Genomic DNA, 17,348 nt, shown 5'->3' with positions numbered 1-17,348 from the left:
ACACTTGTGCTATACACTTAAAAGTGGAAATTACAATAAATTATTTTGCAAGTAATTTGTGTTGATACAGTTCAGAACATTTCAAAGTAGGCCAAGTAAACACGCATCAGATTTTAGTAATTCTCATAATATGTGGCAAGTATTTTAAAAAGTGAAATAAGCAAGATAACCTTCCAGCATATATCTGATTTCTATCCTAAGCAAAACTGGAATACGTGCTCCAAGAATCAGAAAAGAAACAAACAAAAACCAACAAGTATTGTCAATCACCACTTTTATGCAGAAAAATCTTATGCCAAGATGAGAATTTCTTGGCCAAGTCAATACAGAAAATTATATTTTAAAAAAATCAATATTAAATGGATCAAAAACTACTGCAATTTTCAGAATTTTGTGAATAGTATGTGCTTTAAGTCTGGAAGACAAACCAACAAAGGCCTCAAGGATCCATCAAACCAAAACTGCTCCAGACAGAAGTTCGTACAGCTGTTCTCAAAAAAGCACATCCAAGGGAAACTGCAAGCTCTTAAAATTCATTGTAGTCTTCACTCATGCTTACTATTGAAAGTGTTTCCTAATCCCTTAGCTTCATAAATTCTGATCTAAGTTCTTGTTCAAAGTTCTTTGCAGCTGGTGAAGAACAGTTCATTCTCTTACTTTTTGCTGTAATGCTTTAAGTCTGTGATGATTGGTATCTCTCCTTGAGCCTCCTCTTCTCTAGAGGAAACATTCCTTATAAGTACAGCTCTACAGAGAACTTGGAAGAAATCTGTTCCTGTCTCTTAAATGCTAAGGAGAAGATCAATGGATAGATTAATAATGTTAGGAAGCCACCTTTACAAACTCACCTTGCTCAGCCAGATCAAACAATATCTATTTTATTAAAACACAGAAATAACACCTAGACTAAATACGTAAAAGTCTACTTGGAGATTTGGCTTCCTCTGTATTGCAGGAAATAAGGAGACATGAAGAAATACATAAAAGCTAAGATTAACATGATGCTAAAACCACCAAATATAGGCAAGGAAATAATATTCCTTTTTTTATAAAGACTGGCACAAACACTCCTGCGTTAGTTTTCCCTCCCAATTCTAAGCTGGGCTATTTATGCCTCCTTTCCTCATTTCCCCCAAACTAGCACCCATATCCAGTGGCCCAAAAAGCCTACTCTCAGTATCTTTTCGCAATCTTTACCTGCTTAGTGCTGAGGACAACTCTTGTTGGTATTCTCAGTAGCCTTTGATGTTACCAGCCCCTCTATATTCCTCTAAGCTCTGCCTTGCACAACTGTCATCTCCAAATAAATTTAGGATTGTTCTTCGAAGTGCAGCAGTGTAGCAAGATAGTCACAGTTACAAACTCTTAAGCATTAATTTTAACTCCTTAAGCATACTATTGACTTACAACACAGTTCAACCAGGTCTCCCTAACAAAACCTCCTGGCAGCTGTGCTAACGATGCTGAGAGAGCTTGGAAAAGGAGATATCATTGCCTCTCCCTACACAAGTTACTTCCTCCACAGTTCTCTCTGCCACTATCCTAAACCTACAAGTCATGCCCATAGCACAAACAACATTTTCTAATCATCCACCTCCTCAAACCAACAAAAACCAGGCATTTCCAAATCACACTGCATCAAACCAGGACTTCAACCAATCCCTACTTTATGTATTGTCTAATACAACTTTCTCTTTTCTAAACTCATGATCTTGCCCTCCAGACTATATGTGAATGCCATCTTTCTAAGCACTTAAATCACTTTTACAACTCCACATCTATTTTTAAAGCTCCACAGTTAAGACCATGATGACAGCTCTAACAGCTTCAGGATGTAAATCTTGTTCACTCCAGAACTACCCCTTTACCTTTATGACCCAGGTGACAGTTACCCCTTCAACTCTTTGCAGCACCACTTAGGTATGGGACATGACCCAAATATCGTGTAACTTATCTTCCTTCGGAGCCATCCTTAAAAGCTCACCACTACCAATTCACCTATAGAAAGCAGTACACCAACCAAAACTAGTTACAGAACAAGCTAGACATAAAGTGTTCTTTTCTATATTCTACTATTACCCCCAACCCAGGCTGGCGGAGGGAAGAGGACAAGGTGCAAGCTACATAATAGACAATGGCTCATTTTAAAGTGCAAAAATATTTTTTAAATCTGAGTTGATTATCTACCTTTTGTAGTACTCATGACTAGGGAGTCATGATGATCCTAGTATTGCAAGAATCAATAATGACTGGAAGACGACCACAGTTCACACTTGCAGACCAAAAGACACTACTTTAAAAGCATTTCTGGATAAATTGTTTCTTTACAACATGACTGGTTAAATTTGTTTGAGCTATTTTACCTACTTAAAAATGTGTAAATGCAAGAAAGTCTTCAGAATACGCTGACCTCAGAAATGCATGTTCAAAGTTAACCTCATAAAATGACTTCAAGTAACCTACGGCCAGAAACTGTCATGAAATAGTTTTGTGGCAGAAGTTAAACTTAGTTTCAGAGCAAAAACACAAGTCTAACAAGTGATAAAAATTAACCATAGAAGAAGTTGTATCTATCAGTTGAAATCTTTAATTCAAAGAGTGCTATGAAAAGCACAGTATAGTTCATGTATAAGCTAACGGGATAGACAATGGAGTAACAGTAACATTCTATGCTTAACACAGTGAGGTTAGGACTTTATGTTGCTTTCAGATCTTAACAGCTATGAGTCTTCCTAAGCTGATGCAATTTTCCAACTAGTGTCAGCTAGAAGCTCTGCTTGTCAGAAAAATGACTAGCAGTGTATAAACAAGGAAGATATTTGGATGCTATCCTTCAGATATTTGCAAGAACTACCTCTATTTCACACACTAAAAATAGTTCTCAGAGTTAGGGAGATATGAAAATAAGGAAAATGGAGACTCACTCAAGCGTGGAAACAGCCAACTTTACATCCACCATTAACTGATATCTATAATGAGAATCAGAACAGGTAGACTAATCCTGTCTTTTTAACTGCGAAAGAAAACAACCAGAACCTCCTTACTGAAAGTAAAATTAAGAGGCATTATTCGGAACACCATGCATCTTTTGTCCCCTCTAAATAAACATGACAAACTGCAGGTTCTGATGTTTTACTAAACCGTATACAATCATAGCTGGAACAACCAGTTACAATATTAGTGTCCAGACTAGTATGCATTTTGTCCTGCAACATGCTGAATATTTTCCAACTTCTAATGGAGAAACAGATGTCTGACACCTTACAAGCACAAACAGTAGAGACTTCTAGAAAAATTATGTTCTTTAACTTAATAGTAGACAATGTTAGCTCCAGAAAAGTCAGTTAAGACCACTGAACAATATCAACCTGGCCCCAATACTGAGAGGGCCTGTAGACACTGCAACAAAATAATTCTGCTCAGGATGGCCTGTTTGATGCAGAAGAGCACTAGGCAAACATCTAAACAATCACCACTGACAGTTAATTGAATACACAATGCAATGCCTTCTCCTCCCTCTCAGCTTACTGTCAGATTGCTGTGTTGGCGCTGAAAGGCCTCCATGAACACTTCGCTTACTGCTCCAGAAGAAAGGCAACTTGACTACACAGACATTTTGCTAAATTAAAACTGTAGTTTACATAGAGAAATTACATATTTTAGAAGTGTGTTGTTTGTCAACTATTCTGAAGTTACTTTTGCATTTTCTTCAAAACATCGCCCTAGGAAAAATTCCTCTGTTAATAGATTTTCCTTGTTCACTTTAATAAGGATAAGCTTTTGTGGCAGGCAATGCACTTACCCAGACACCTTGTATGGAAACAGTAATGGAATTAACCGTTAACTGTAATACTTAGCTGCTAGTCTTTCAAAAATACAGTGAAAGGTCTCAACCAGTGTGTAACCTGAGTCACCTTGTCTTTATTAAGTTGATTAAAGGGACACTCAGCTGGCCTGAATGCTAGGTTCTGATACATACAGCATATATGAAGTGGCTGACAGCACCGTATTCTGACTCTATTACTATTGTATCAACACTACAAAAACCAGCTACTGGCACAAGCAACAAGCAGGCTTTGGCCCTTTATTTAATAAAACAGAAAGCAGCACAGCACTGGGGAAAAAAGAGTGAGAGAAGCATCAGTCTCAAATACACACAGTAAAGCTACTAAAATTATTATTAACCATCCTCCCTCCTCCTTTTTAAGAAAACTGTACATCTCCACACATTACACAGTTTAACATAAGCATTTATCTCTGTTACTAGAGGTATTACACTTTGGAACTTGGCAACAAAGTGACAGCTGCCACTGGTAGCCTCTTCACCATCTGCTTCAAGGAGCAAGCCCCATTCCCCAGCCAAGCTAGACCTATGCCACACCCATACTGACCGTGGCTAGCCCCCTCCCGGCCACCAATACCACTTAGTATTTACATAAATTCCTAATTCATTTCTAACCCCTGTGCCTTCAAGACGCTTGGCACACCCACAGGCCTCGTCACAGACGGTCCCCTTCACCCCACCCTACCTGACAGGCTTTTTGGCTGCGCCTTGGCAGAGGCTGTCCTGCACACAGCTACCTACTCAGCATCGCCATAGTCCTTGGCGCCCTCAGAGGCAATCTGTGACATAGTCTTCCCTGGAACCCCCCTGCCAGCCCAAAGAGACATTAAGCCTTTAGTTAAGATTTTCTACAAATATTTTCTTGAGATATACCAGAGAACAACAGATCTGTCCCACAGCTCAACACAGGACCTCGCACAGCCTAACACTGAAGGCATGCACTGTGTGCAGGCCACTGGAGGTATGCACTCTGTGCAGAAGCAGAAGGTACAACATGAAGGAACTTGAGAGCACAAGACCTGCCAGCTTAGCACTGAAGGATCAGGCCAGCAAAGAAAGGACACAGGACCATGTCGCTCTGCCTGGGTTGCACATTGCTATTATCACTGCTTCCAGACTAACTGTGGAAGCACTGCCAGGTTAAAGGACACCTGGGGAGAAAACTCACCATGGTGCAACTCAGAAGGGACTGCAGGAACAGTCTAAGCAACAGCAGGTGACTGAGAGGTGTTTCCTAGAAGGAAACAACGTGATCCAAACTGATAGCGCAAGCATTAGCACTCCCTTCGTTCCAAAGTACACGTAAATGGTCACTGTAAAAATGTAATTGGAAGGAACATCTCTAAAATATTTAGTCTAAGATATATTTAATTTGATTAGCTAATATTAGAAGAATGGGAAATTTAAATACTTTCCAAGCTGACAAAAGATTTCAAGCTCCTGCGGAGGAATATGCCTACTAAACCTGTGAGAAAGCTCGAGTCTTGCACTTGTTCCAAACCAAAGAAAAGCTACCAACTGCAAAATGGTTCATTATTTCTATTCAAACATTGGAGAATATCTTCTGATTGCACAGATAATGTAACAATCCAGTGATTCAACAAAAAGTGAATCATGTGTACATGAATACACTTCTCCTGGTTCCCACCAGCTGCAGCTGAAACAGGGGTAACCTTGATTTTTTTCTCCCCCAAAATGTTAACAGCTTTTACTATTAACCAGGCAGAATTAAATACTGCAATATGTTGATTGTCAATTTCTTTTACTAAATGCATTTTTACAATACAAGAAACTGGAAGGCTTATTGTTTGGAAAAAAAAAGTAAGGAAAACTACACTCTAGCACTCATCCATAACATTTTGTGTGTCACTTTCAAAGTGAAAAGGAATGCAAACTATACTGCACTGGGTCCACATGGCCATGGTTTTCCATTACATCTATTTCAATTTAATTGCTATTTCTGCTAAAGGGAAAGTCCTGCTCCTTCCTTCAACTCTCATTTCTCTCCTGAGCTCTACTCCTTCTACAGCCACAGGATGAGTTGTATCAGCCTCCTGGTTCAACACAAGCTCGCCCACAGAACACCTTCCAGCAGATCACAGCACAGCTCCCACTTACCCCAACACTGTGTAACCGCTACCGCAGACCCAAAGGCAGGGGACAGGAACACGTAGCAGGGGTAGAGGGATGGGTGAGGGAACAGGATTAGCATTTTCCAAGGTAATTAGACACTTCACAGCTTACTAACCAAAGACATGAGATAGACTTAAATCTATGCTGAGGTGAAAAGCAATAATAATCTAGATGACAGTTTTCTTAGCTTTGTCTTAACTATTATCAGAAAAAGAAATTTTATCATTTTCTCATGCAACTGCAACTGCCAGCACTCCTTTGCCACCTGTTCCTTTCAATACACAGCTTTGAAGATACTTCTTCTCCCAGATTTGGCCCATCTTCTGTCTGAAGAGCTACCCATTTCACGCCACCATCATACACCTTCCCACTTTTAGCCTTCCAGTACCTCTTCACCCTATGCCCATTAATAATGTTAATGCTCTATCATCCATCTTCAACTTCAAAACAATACAAGGGCTGCTCACCACAGAGTGAGTCAGGGCTACAGAACAAAACAAACAAACAAACATATCAACATCTCCTTACCTTCTGTGCTTTATCCTTCTGAAATACAAAGACAGGTGGAGCAATGGCAGGTTTTTCTGTAAAAAGAGAAATCATTGTTTTTTTTCCAACCACATTCATTATTGACTAATATGGAAATGTTATGTTCTGCGATGCTTCTACTGACAACGAATCCCTAAACCAGTTAAATCTCAGTTACACAAGTTGTTTCCACCGGTTCCTGGTAACATACAATTATAAGGCCTTGATCTTCAAAAGGAAAAAGGAGTGTTTTAAGAACAACAATACAACTGATATCTGAAAGCTATTTGTCTTTTCCCTCCAGATCTCTCTATTTCAAACCAGTAATTTTACTGTACTTAGGTACATCAGGAGAAAGAGGCCCTTTGCTGCAGTAGTTTACTTTTTGAACACAAGTAAGTTTTGCAGGCAAGGGCTTTTCCTTCCCCATAGTAATGCAGTAATGCAAAGGGAGTTCTGCTGTACACACCCATGTACCCCTTTCTTAAAGGCCACCTAACTGACACTTGATTATACTTGTATTTCATTATCATTGAAACTTTTAGAAAGGTCTTAAATCTTTAACATTTGCAGGTCTACAATTTAAACCAAATATTCCATGCATATTATTACAGAGGGACCACTCTTTTCTGCATAAAATTTAAGAGCACGTCTGCTTTCTACTTGAAGTTCCAATTCAAATATTAGCAGGACACTATTTTCTACATAAGCACATCAACATTTAGTCTTCAAGAACAGAATGAATTTCTAGAATGAGTGTATGTTTTCCATTGTCCTTAATGACCTCAAAACTACCTCAATGTCCTTAATGACAAAAAAAAAGGGGGGGGGGGAGGGAAGATAAAACAGAAGTGAGCTTTCCTGAGAATTTAACAAACTGATACACCTTGTACATGAGTTGTATTTGAAGAGAAGCTGCACATACACTATGCAGTCAGCAACGCTCCTATATGTTTGCAGGGCTAAAGATGAGTACAACATTTAAGTCGGTCTTCAGAGTGAGACTGCTGTGAAATGATGGGATTCAGGGAGAGCTATATTTTGGCTAATTCCTTTTCAAAAGTTCCACCTTTGCAATTATTCAATCTTACTAGACATTTAAGAAAATTAAAATTTTTAAAACTTTTAGAACTTGAAAGGCTACCATAAAAAAGAAATATAAAGCCATCAAGAAGAATTACCTTGCACCTTAAAAAAAAAAAGACAGTATCACAAAGTCCTCCATAAATCAGTTGCAGCATCAGTAAAGCACTTGGGTCAGCATATAAGGAAAAGGAGATGAGATTGTCTACTTGGGAACTGCTATTAGATCAGTTTAGCTGAAAAAGTGAAACTTTACCTGACAAGCACATAAAAATTATGAAAATTATTCCAAGAACTCTGTGCATTTATTTGTGAGGGTGGAAAAGCTTCTTTCCACTCTTCTGTGGGTCTAACTCGGAGGGATAACCCGGCAAAAACACTGCAAGACTGATTTTGCAAGACTGGCATAACTTGTTCTACAAAAGGTAAAATTAATTGTGAAATAAAGCTCCTTACTACAGCATTTTAACTGCTCTTTTTTTTTCCTTTATTTTCTGAGTTCTTCTATCCATGAAATACTGCTGAATCTTAAAAACTCTTATTGAGAGCAATGCAGACAATCTATTTCAAAAATGAAAAATGAGCTACTAACTAACAAAGGTCATCAAAGACTTAACTGCTATACCTGTCCCAAAAAACAGAGTTTGTTGAAACAAGCCAGGGATCCCTTTTGATTCCCTTGGCCTCAGTATAACCTGCCTGTGGGAGGCTCCACTCATGTACAGGCCAAGCTTTTAACCCTTTACTTCAAAGTTATGTTCATTTCTTTATACCATGTTTGGTATACTTTAATTTTCATTAATGCTGTAATTACAGCAACAAGTAGTATGCATTCCACCAAACTACTCTTATCCAAGACTGCCAAACCAGTCAGTAAAATGCTGTATTAGTGTTCTTCCCTTTTTAGAGATCTGCCCAAAAGCGGGACTTGATTGTGTAACACACAACGTGCAAGAGACTCCTGTACCAAATTCCACAGATACCAAAGAGGACCGAACAGAAAAGAACTACTCGTCCATTTAGTGCTTTATAAAGGATTGAAGTACTGAGAGAGAAGAAAGCAAACAATAAAAAAGCGGATCCAACAACAATGGAGTGCAGAGGAAACATGGGATGGCTGGCAAAAGACTAGAATGGGGAGTCAAAGAAGTTGATGCAAAGGAACGGGACAAAATAGGAGATGGAGTCTGGTGATGGAAAACTGAGTACTCAAAAAAAGAACAGGGATGCCAGGAACAGCAGAAAGCTCATAGAAAAAAATTATTGGATGGAAGAAGAAAACAGAGTGGAAAAAAATCAAATATTCGAGAATGTGTCCAGCTACAGCAAATGAGACTGGGAGAAGAAGCTAGTAAAACCAACTGATCAATCCTGTTAGTCAAGGTGGAAAAGATAACACTTGTGCAACATATGAGAGTTTCTATCCACTGAAGGAACACAGTCCTCCAGTACTCAAGATCTAGGAATCTCACTACTACTCTTCCTGGCTGTGAGACCAACTGACATGATGGCATCCGGCAGGAACGATGACAAGACAGCAGGCACTCACAGCTACCAGCTATACCAGTGCTTAGTCAGGCATGTTCTTCACAGGGCAACACTTGTTGCAGACTTGAGAAAGGACATGGTGAACAAGACCACAATGCTGGAAGTGTTTCCCTAATTCTAGCCCAAGGCAAGAAGGGATCACTCGAGTGTCTGACCTGACCACCTTCACTAAACACTGCATATTTTTCTGAGCCTTATTGTTTTGGGGAAACATTTTCAAAGGCATCAATGATTGAAGACATTAAAAGCAAAGTATTATTGCCCTCGATCATCCACTACCTCCCTTGGTAAAAAAAATCCAGTGACAAGTTTCCCATTCAAATGCCTGGCTTCGGCTTTCAGTTCCAATTCCTAGTTACATTTTTTTTTTAATGCATTTATGTACTAGATAGAGCTCTCTAGTATCTAATGTTTTTCCTACGAAAGTACTTACACAAACCATGTTTTCCTATCAACTGAAGAACCACCACAACAGGTTTTATTTTTGTAGAACAGAAATGTGTATGTTAATTGTTGAGTTTCTTCCCCACATGGTGAGCATGGCAGGTTACTAAGTGCTACTCCAAAATGAGAATTACGCTGTCATTTGTACTAGCCAACATCAGAGGTGGATGGTCATGCAGCGAGCATGCTTCCATTCCACCAAGGTGTCTGAAGGATGACCTATAGTAAAATGGATCTGTCGGGTCCACAGAACTATCATGAAGTTAAAGGGAAAATAAAGCAGGATAAAGGAAGGAAAAAACACCCCAACCTTCAAACTTCAGGTAAAATACATGTAAAAGAATGAGATCTTCTCCTTCACTTCAGAGATGAACAGACACAGCACATAGTTCTTAAAAATTGTGGAAGAGACTTGGTTTTTCTCTAGACAAGCAGATAGAAACAAGGCAAAACAAGGAGCTGGAGATGCAGAAACAACGTCAATTTTCTAACCAAGTCAGTCTCAGTAAAGGCATTCTGAGAAAGCCCAAGCATGTAAGGAGGAAAGCAGATCTTCAGTAATTACTGTCATAGAGACAGTAAGTCCCCAGTCTGAAGATTCGGAACTCATACAAACCACTTAGTTTCTTCTGAATGGTGGTAGGCTGTCAAACCAGTCTGAAAAATAACTGAATCCACAGAACTCCTTCCTGCAGTTCATTCATAAGTTTCAGACATTTCAACCTGCATGAATAATTACAGAAACCTCCAGAGCTGGCTTTCACAGGCTAAATTCCTTTAACATATTTCACTGTCGAGTCATTAACTATCAATATATGCCCTATATGCTGTCAGAAAAATGTATGTACTATTAAACCTACTCAGCTTGCTTCACAAGCCTTGGAAACCAAAACACAGAAACAGAAAATACCATCTCAGTGGCTCAGGCAAAGGCATCGTCTTCAAGTCATCTATGCTATTTAATGTGAGGTTTTTAACTCAGATACATGATCATTTGTAGCTGCACCAAACTCTGCGATGTCAACCATGTTTCCTGCAACTAGACAACATAGAGCCTTGTTTTACCTCTCCACCCGTTCACACTAATGCAACCATAGCAGTTGGCGGCATCTCTAGTGGCCACAATAGTTATTTTTGCAATACAAAGTTTTAAACCTTCACTGCAGCATGAAATGACCCATAACTGAAAAATCCAACAGGTATTTTGAGTGTATAGATGCAAAATCCGTGTCCCTTTTGAATCCACATTTGAAGGCCACATAACCAAAGAGAAAAGTAAAGCTGCACAAAATGGGGGGAAAAAAGCCAAACTGGTATACTGCAGAGGTGCATTTCTCTGTATAGTTACCGGGCTCACAGAGCCAATCCCATGGCAAAGCAGTGACAAAGGCCAAGAAAGCATTCTTCTCCTTTGCCACTGAGACAATTGTGTCTCTGCCATAAGAGCACAGGATAATTCAGGTTGGAGGGTCTCTAGTCCAACCTCCTGCTCCAAGTAAGGTCAGCTATGAAGTCAGACCAGGTTAATCAGGTTATCCAGTCTGGTCTTAACTTTCAAGGATGGAGGCTGAGCAGCCTCCCAGGGTAACCTCTTCTACTGCTTGACTGTCCTTATGGTGGGGAAAAAAAAAACCCAAACCAAAACCTTTTCCTTACATCCAGTCCTAAGATCTTGTTCCACCTCTCACCTTTTGTCCTTCCAACATACACCATTGATGAGCCCGGCTCTGTCTTTTTAATAACCTCCTCACAGACCCTGGAAAGCTCCAAATGTGCCTCTCTGAAGCCTTCTCTTCTCTAGGCTGAAGAAGCCGCATTCCTTCAGCCTCTCCTGACAGGTCATGTAACCCAGAACACCACCTTGGTGACTGAAATTAGTCTTTAGATTTTAGAAGGAACCCAGGCCCCATGTCATGAAAACAACGCTGAAGTCCTCACCAGACCCACTGTAGCCAGGTTATTACGAGATAAATTTATTTTTAAAGCTAGGAACTACACTGTTTCAAACATTTTCTTTTTAAATTTACTCCAAGTTACATTTAAAAGTGCAATAGTGCCTGACTACATGGAAATGTATATGAGAGGCAGAAAAAAAAACACTGAGAAGCTTCCAGACAAGCAAGTCCTTTCTTGGATCTGAAGAAGCAATATTCAACACTAAAAGCATACAAGTTGAGAACAACTGCTCTGACTTTAACTCATTATAACACATCACCGGAGAGAAAAAGTAGATCATACCTGTGAACAATGAAATAGTGTTAAAAAGGAGAACAGTAATTAGGTTGTTAACTCACCAAAAATAGTCAGAGTGGTAATTTATTGCCTGTGAAAGGCTTATCTGAGGGTCAAGAAAAACTTAAGTTCAAAGTTAAATTTAATTATGCTTATTTGAACAGCTCAGGCCGCAAAAATGTTTTTTCACCTTAATGCTATTTAAGTTATAGAGAGCAGAATAATCATGCTAAAAAAACATTAAAAAGAGATACAGGCAATTTGCAGCATTATAAAATTCTAAAGGTGTTGATAAAGTAAGACACTCTTCTCTCCCAATAGCTAAGAATAGACTGAAAGTAATGAGCAAACTACTGCACCAACAGCTGATCTCCAAAAAAGACCCTAGAAGCAAAGTTCAATGATACTTCACATCAGAAAGTACAAGAAACACGACTGGATCATTTACAGCCAGACTTCACAAGTGATGTCATGGTGAATATAACTGACATCAGAAAAAATAGATACTTCTGCCTCATTTTCAAAACTTTGGTAAGTTGCTTTTTATGAAGTAAAACCTCTGATGTTCTCGTTCGCCTTCAAACCCTTTATTTTTTTGCCTCCTATAGCACGAGTAAGCAGGCTACTTCCAGACAGTACTTCCACAGCTGGCACAGGAAGGTAGAATGCCTTTTACATATTTAAGATTAAATAAAAATTCCATACACCATATTTAAAGCACAAGCCTTTTGTGTTTGCAGAGCACATGTTACTTCATTTCCCAAGCCTTTGTGGCATTAATAGAAACAAGTTACCCGCTGCATTAGGTAATTTTACTATTTCAGCTCAGGTACTTCACATAAAGCAAATGTTACAAGTCAGAAACAGAAAAAAGTAGCTTATTTTCACATGACAGGAAGAAGAAAGCCATGAGGCAGCCCAACTACTTCGCAACGTAGATAAGGTATTTATAAAGAGCTCCAAAAAGTGTTAACAAAAGTTATTAAAGTATTTAGTTCTATCTTGTAAATGAAATAGTACTTCATGGTGTTTGGGTGTGAATTATTAGGACATCTCAAAAGAAAAAAAATCAAACCAAATCACTCAGTCTAACTTTGTGTTCACTAGTTTATCTGAAGTAAATCACCATGGAAAAAAAAAAGTCTTGTTTATAGGGTCTACAAATGTCAGGGACAGTGGTGCATGCCAGCTTTTCCCCTCAAAGTAACAACAGACCTTCCCCTCTCCAAAAGCTACCATAAGGCAATTAGAATTATACAGTCAGGGCAAAAAAACCCAGAAACAGCACAGAAGCAATGTCAGCATCATACAAGTCTGGCAAAGGAGTGATAGTTTTATTCTGAAAGGAACTGCTTCCATTCTCTCATCTTCTGTACATTTAAGGCAGTTACACAAAGTAAACTTGTTATGACCATGAACTGTAATGCTTAGCAATTTCATAAAGCAACATAAATTGTGTCTGGTGTCTAAGGAGAGTTTGCCAACACAGGTGGTGCAGGCACCTCCTGAAAGGGAAATGTGAAGAAAGCCATCAAGTTTTAGCCCTGAGAAAAACTTGTACCTTTTCAGTGACTGAAAGGTGATAAAGTAATTCATTCTCCACACAGGAGATCCTATCATCTAAAGAGCAGCTTCAGCAGCAAGTCATACACAAACAGATTACTCGTTGTGTATTAACAGCAAGTTAACGAGAAACGCATTCACATTTACGTGAATATATGCCTGATGGGAAGTTGTCTAGTTCTCCATGATACTTCACTGCCACATGTGTGAAGCATCAGTTTTAAGACATGATCCAGCTAGAATACCAACAAAGATCATACCAAAGACTTCAGAGAAAATTTCTAATACCATAAGTACTTTATACAATAGTAACAATAACAATTGTGCCTACCATTCCAAAATCCAGGTTTTCAATGATCAAACTTCTCACAATGCCAGTCCCCAAAGACTTTATCACAATGTCACTACATCTTTGTGACAAAGGCACTCAAACCTCACACAGCCGAGGAGGAGTTACTCTCTCCTCCTCTTCATTAGCTCCACACTTACCAGCTCATCTCCTCTCATGATGAGGGGCAATGCCAAGACCAGGACCTGTTCCTAGGAAACTTCACAGTACAAACTTCTTCGGAAAGTGGCACTTGGACCACCTCATCATTCACCCCCCTTCTCTGCAGTAGAGGACCCCCTTAATCCAACAACCTTCTGCTAAGATACAGTTCGCATCAAACCACTACAAATAGGTAGGTGTGCAATTTCACCAACTCAGTAGAGAAAAAGGAAAGACAAGTGAACGGAAAAAATTCAAGGAATGATTAGAATTAAGAAAATGAAGTAGTTATGAGAATATTAGAGGGAATGCTTATAGCTTTGAAGAAATGCATTACAGAAAGATCATCCATTAAAATAGTTTGAAGGCCTGAAGGACATTGGTAGAATGATTCTTGGAGGCAGTATTGAGTCTTAAGTCTGTCTTAAGTCACCACTGAGATGTGACTTAAGACAGACAGTAGACTAAGAGAGACATCAGAATCTAGAAGGTAGAGATAATTAATATACTGTTGGAAAAGGAAAAACCAGTGAATGAATTGAAACAAAGGGGTGCCATGGTAAAAGCAACAGGTTAAAAGAGTTTTGCATTAGTAAGACGAAAGGACACAGGCAGAACAAAATAGCACTTTTCAAGGCCAGAAGAAGATTTGTTGCAGTGATCAAATGGCTAAGAGTCTAAGTGAGTTTCACTTGCATGAACAGACAAGAAAAGGTATTGTTCAAACACGCTAAGCAAAAGCAATCTGCAAGAGTGACCGAAACCTCTTTCTAGGTACTTGTGTCTACTATGTCTCAAAGAACAATTAGCTTCACACCTCACAATGAAGTATGATTGAGACAGCACTGTTGTACAGATTAATCAAGATTAAGGAATATTAAGAGCTTTGTTTTAACCACGCTTGGCTTGTGAACATGAACATTTAGCTATCAAATACTTCAAACGAGAATATTGATATGAAACAGAAGATCAAAGAATTATCAGTACCAAAATAGTCACTTCCTGTAGTCGAATGAAAATACATGGGCACAAGGAAATAAAACATTCACCTACAATACTGGAAAAATAAACAGATTCATGTGTTTAAGAATGAGGAGAACACAATCAAAGTCACCTGAGAACATCATAGCCATGTCAGAGACAGCAAACAAGGCAAGTAGAAAGACTACGGAATCCATTGACTTTCAGCAGAAGGATGCCAATTCCAGAAAGTATCTGTATTTGCACTGGTATGCAAAGAATGGACACCTCAAAAATGGAACTGGAAGAAAGAAAACTAACACCAGACAATGCAGCCAATGATATCACAATGAGCAGAAGAGACAATAGTTCAGAAGCAAGCTGATCTTGCTTAATCTTATGAAAGATTATATCACATTCTTAGTGCAAGAAGAAACAGAACAGCAAAGGATGAAGATGACAAATCTAGAAGATGTGAGCACAAACTAAAGAGATTAGCAGGTGAGGGAAGTCATTAGAGTCAGGAAAGGATCTGAAGAGAAAAAAAGAGCGAAAAAGGAAGATCAGATGAAAAAGAAGGATGGCACCATACTTCTCCCCCCCATCCCTGACAGTCTACACAATTCTGCAGAAATATAGAGGTAGGGGAAGAAACACATGACAAGTCAGCCTCAGAAGATGTAATAAACATTGGTAACTTGGAAGTCACTGTTGAGCTTAATGTTTCCCACTAGAATGGGGAGGTAAAGTGAGGGGCTTGCATGACTTAAGATAGCCATTCCCAGACTTCTGGGTCTAAAAGAACACAATAAACCATCAAAATGTATTGTAAGGTCATTATAATGACAGTATTTACATACTGTCATTAAGTTTCTCACAAATAGTCATTACACATTTTATTATTTACTATCATTCTCGAGACCACCTATCATGCCTCTCTGGGCACTGACAGCTCATCTTGAGTTTGGGAGCCAACAGCCTAAGACATGCTGCACCACAGGACTTGTCAAATAACTTAAGTGTAATTACATAGTTAGCTGCTTGTAGACTTCATCTTCAAATGCTACACCTACAATAGATATTTGCTTCCTGTTATTTAACATTAATATCAGAACTTTAATAGCCACTGGTACAGAGTTCAAATGTAAGAAACAATCTTGAAAGAAGGGGCCTCGCACACTTTCATTCACCTCCTTCCGGGCATTTCCCCCCTCTTTCATTAGCTGAGAAGAATGATGAGAAGCCATAGAGACAGCTAGGGCAAACTTGGTCTTGCAGAGATTCTGAGGGAAGCTAGTCAAAGGCAAACTGTTGATGCCCACTGTCACTTAAACAGTGTTCTACACACCTTGGAGCAGAACACCCAAATCCTACAGTAGTGCAGCCCATATTTTCCTAACCCTCTCCAGAGAAAAATGAAACCACTATTTCCTTACTTCAGAGGTTTTCAGCTTAAAAAATAATATACATACTATGATACCTCACCTAGTTTTACATAGCCACCTCTATTAGTCCCTTGGCTAGAGGAAGGATCAACAAGAGTGGAATTCAGGAAAGATCGACAACAATCCTAAAGTTACGGACAACGGCCCCAAAAGGCACCCCGGCGAGAGGGGATACAAAGCGGCTCGCAACTCCCCCGGGAGAGAAGCGCACCCTCGCTGCGCGCTCCGGCAGCGGCGGGGCCCCCTCCGCGGCGCCCGGGGGCGGCCGGGCACGCTGCCTGCGCGCAGGGAACGCGGCAGCACGGACCCGCCGGCGGCCGCCGCCCCCAGGAGCCGCCGCGCCGCCAGCCCGGTGCCACCGCCCGGCGGGAGGCACCTGCCAGCGCAGCCCCAGACCGCCGCCCCATGCTGCCGCCGCCAGCCCCGGCCCCCGCGGCAGCGCGGACGCCCACCCCGCAGCTGGCCCCGCAGGGGAGAGCGTGGCCGGCGAGGAGCGCGGCGGCCCGGCCGGGCGCTCCCTTTGTCCGGCCGCTCGCCCCAGAGGGGCCGGGGCACGGAGAGGCGGCGCTTCCGAAGGCGGGCCCGGGCCCACGCCCGCGCCCGCCTCTGAGAGCGGATCACAGGGCCGGGCTCGGGCCGGGCCCGCGGCGGCGCAGGGCCGGACCGGTGTCGGGCCCGCGGCCGGCACCGCTGCGCACCTATAGCGCCCGCCTACCTTCGTTCGCTAGGTCCGCCATTTTACTTCCTCAATCACGCCCACAATGCATCGCGCAGCCAGACGGCTTTCACTTACAGCGGGCCCTGCCTGACAGCGCATGCGCCAGTTTACGGCCGCTCCGTGGCGGCATCACGCTTGCGCGAGTGGCTCGTCTGGGCGGGGGGGGTGGTGGTGTGCGTTCGGTTGCGCATGCGCGGGAGCGGGGCGAGGAGCGGCCCGCGGGCCGCCCATCGGCTGAGGTGCGGCGGCGGAGCTGGGCTGCCGCGGGCCGGCTGGGGAGCGGCGGCGCAGGCTGCCCGTGCCCGGCGTCCCTTGGGTGCCGCCCGAGCGGGCAGCGTGGCTGCGGTCCCCCTGTGACGA

General features: G+C 41.2%; 1 protein-coding gene across 3 annotated transcripts in view; it reads right to left on the bottom strand.

Annotated features, from left to right (window-relative positions):
• The window catches only part of RANBP3 (RAN binding protein 3), a 53,418-nt gene extending 36,348 nt beyond the window's left edge, over positions 1–17,070 (bottom strand). For 2 of the 3 annotated variants that reach the window (XM_072845075.1, XM_072845076.1), the window contains exons 1-2: positions 16,986–17,022; positions 6,506–6,561 (exon numbers count right to left, since the gene is read on the bottom strand). In XM_072845075.1, the coding sequence (XP_072701176.1) occupies positions 6,506–6,561; positions 16,986–17,007 (78 nt within the window). In that variant the 5' untranslated portion in view covers positions 17,008–17,022. Of the gene's footprint in view, positions 1–6,505; positions 6,562–16,985 lie in introns of all 3 variants that reach the window. The other variant, XM_072845078.1, reaches the window with a different exon arrangement.
• Between the last annotated feature and the right edge of the window lie 278 nt (positions 17,071–17,348).

The sequence above is a fragment of the Ciconia boyciana genome, chromosome 24 (assembly GCF_034638445.1).
Source record: "Ciconia boyciana chromosome 24, ASM3463844v1, whole genome shotgun sequence".
Lineage (NCBI taxonomy): Eukaryota > Metazoa > Chordata > Aves > Ciconiiformes > Ciconiidae > Ciconia > Ciconia boyciana.
This window is presented reverse-complemented; position numbering and strand designations above follow the sequence as displayed.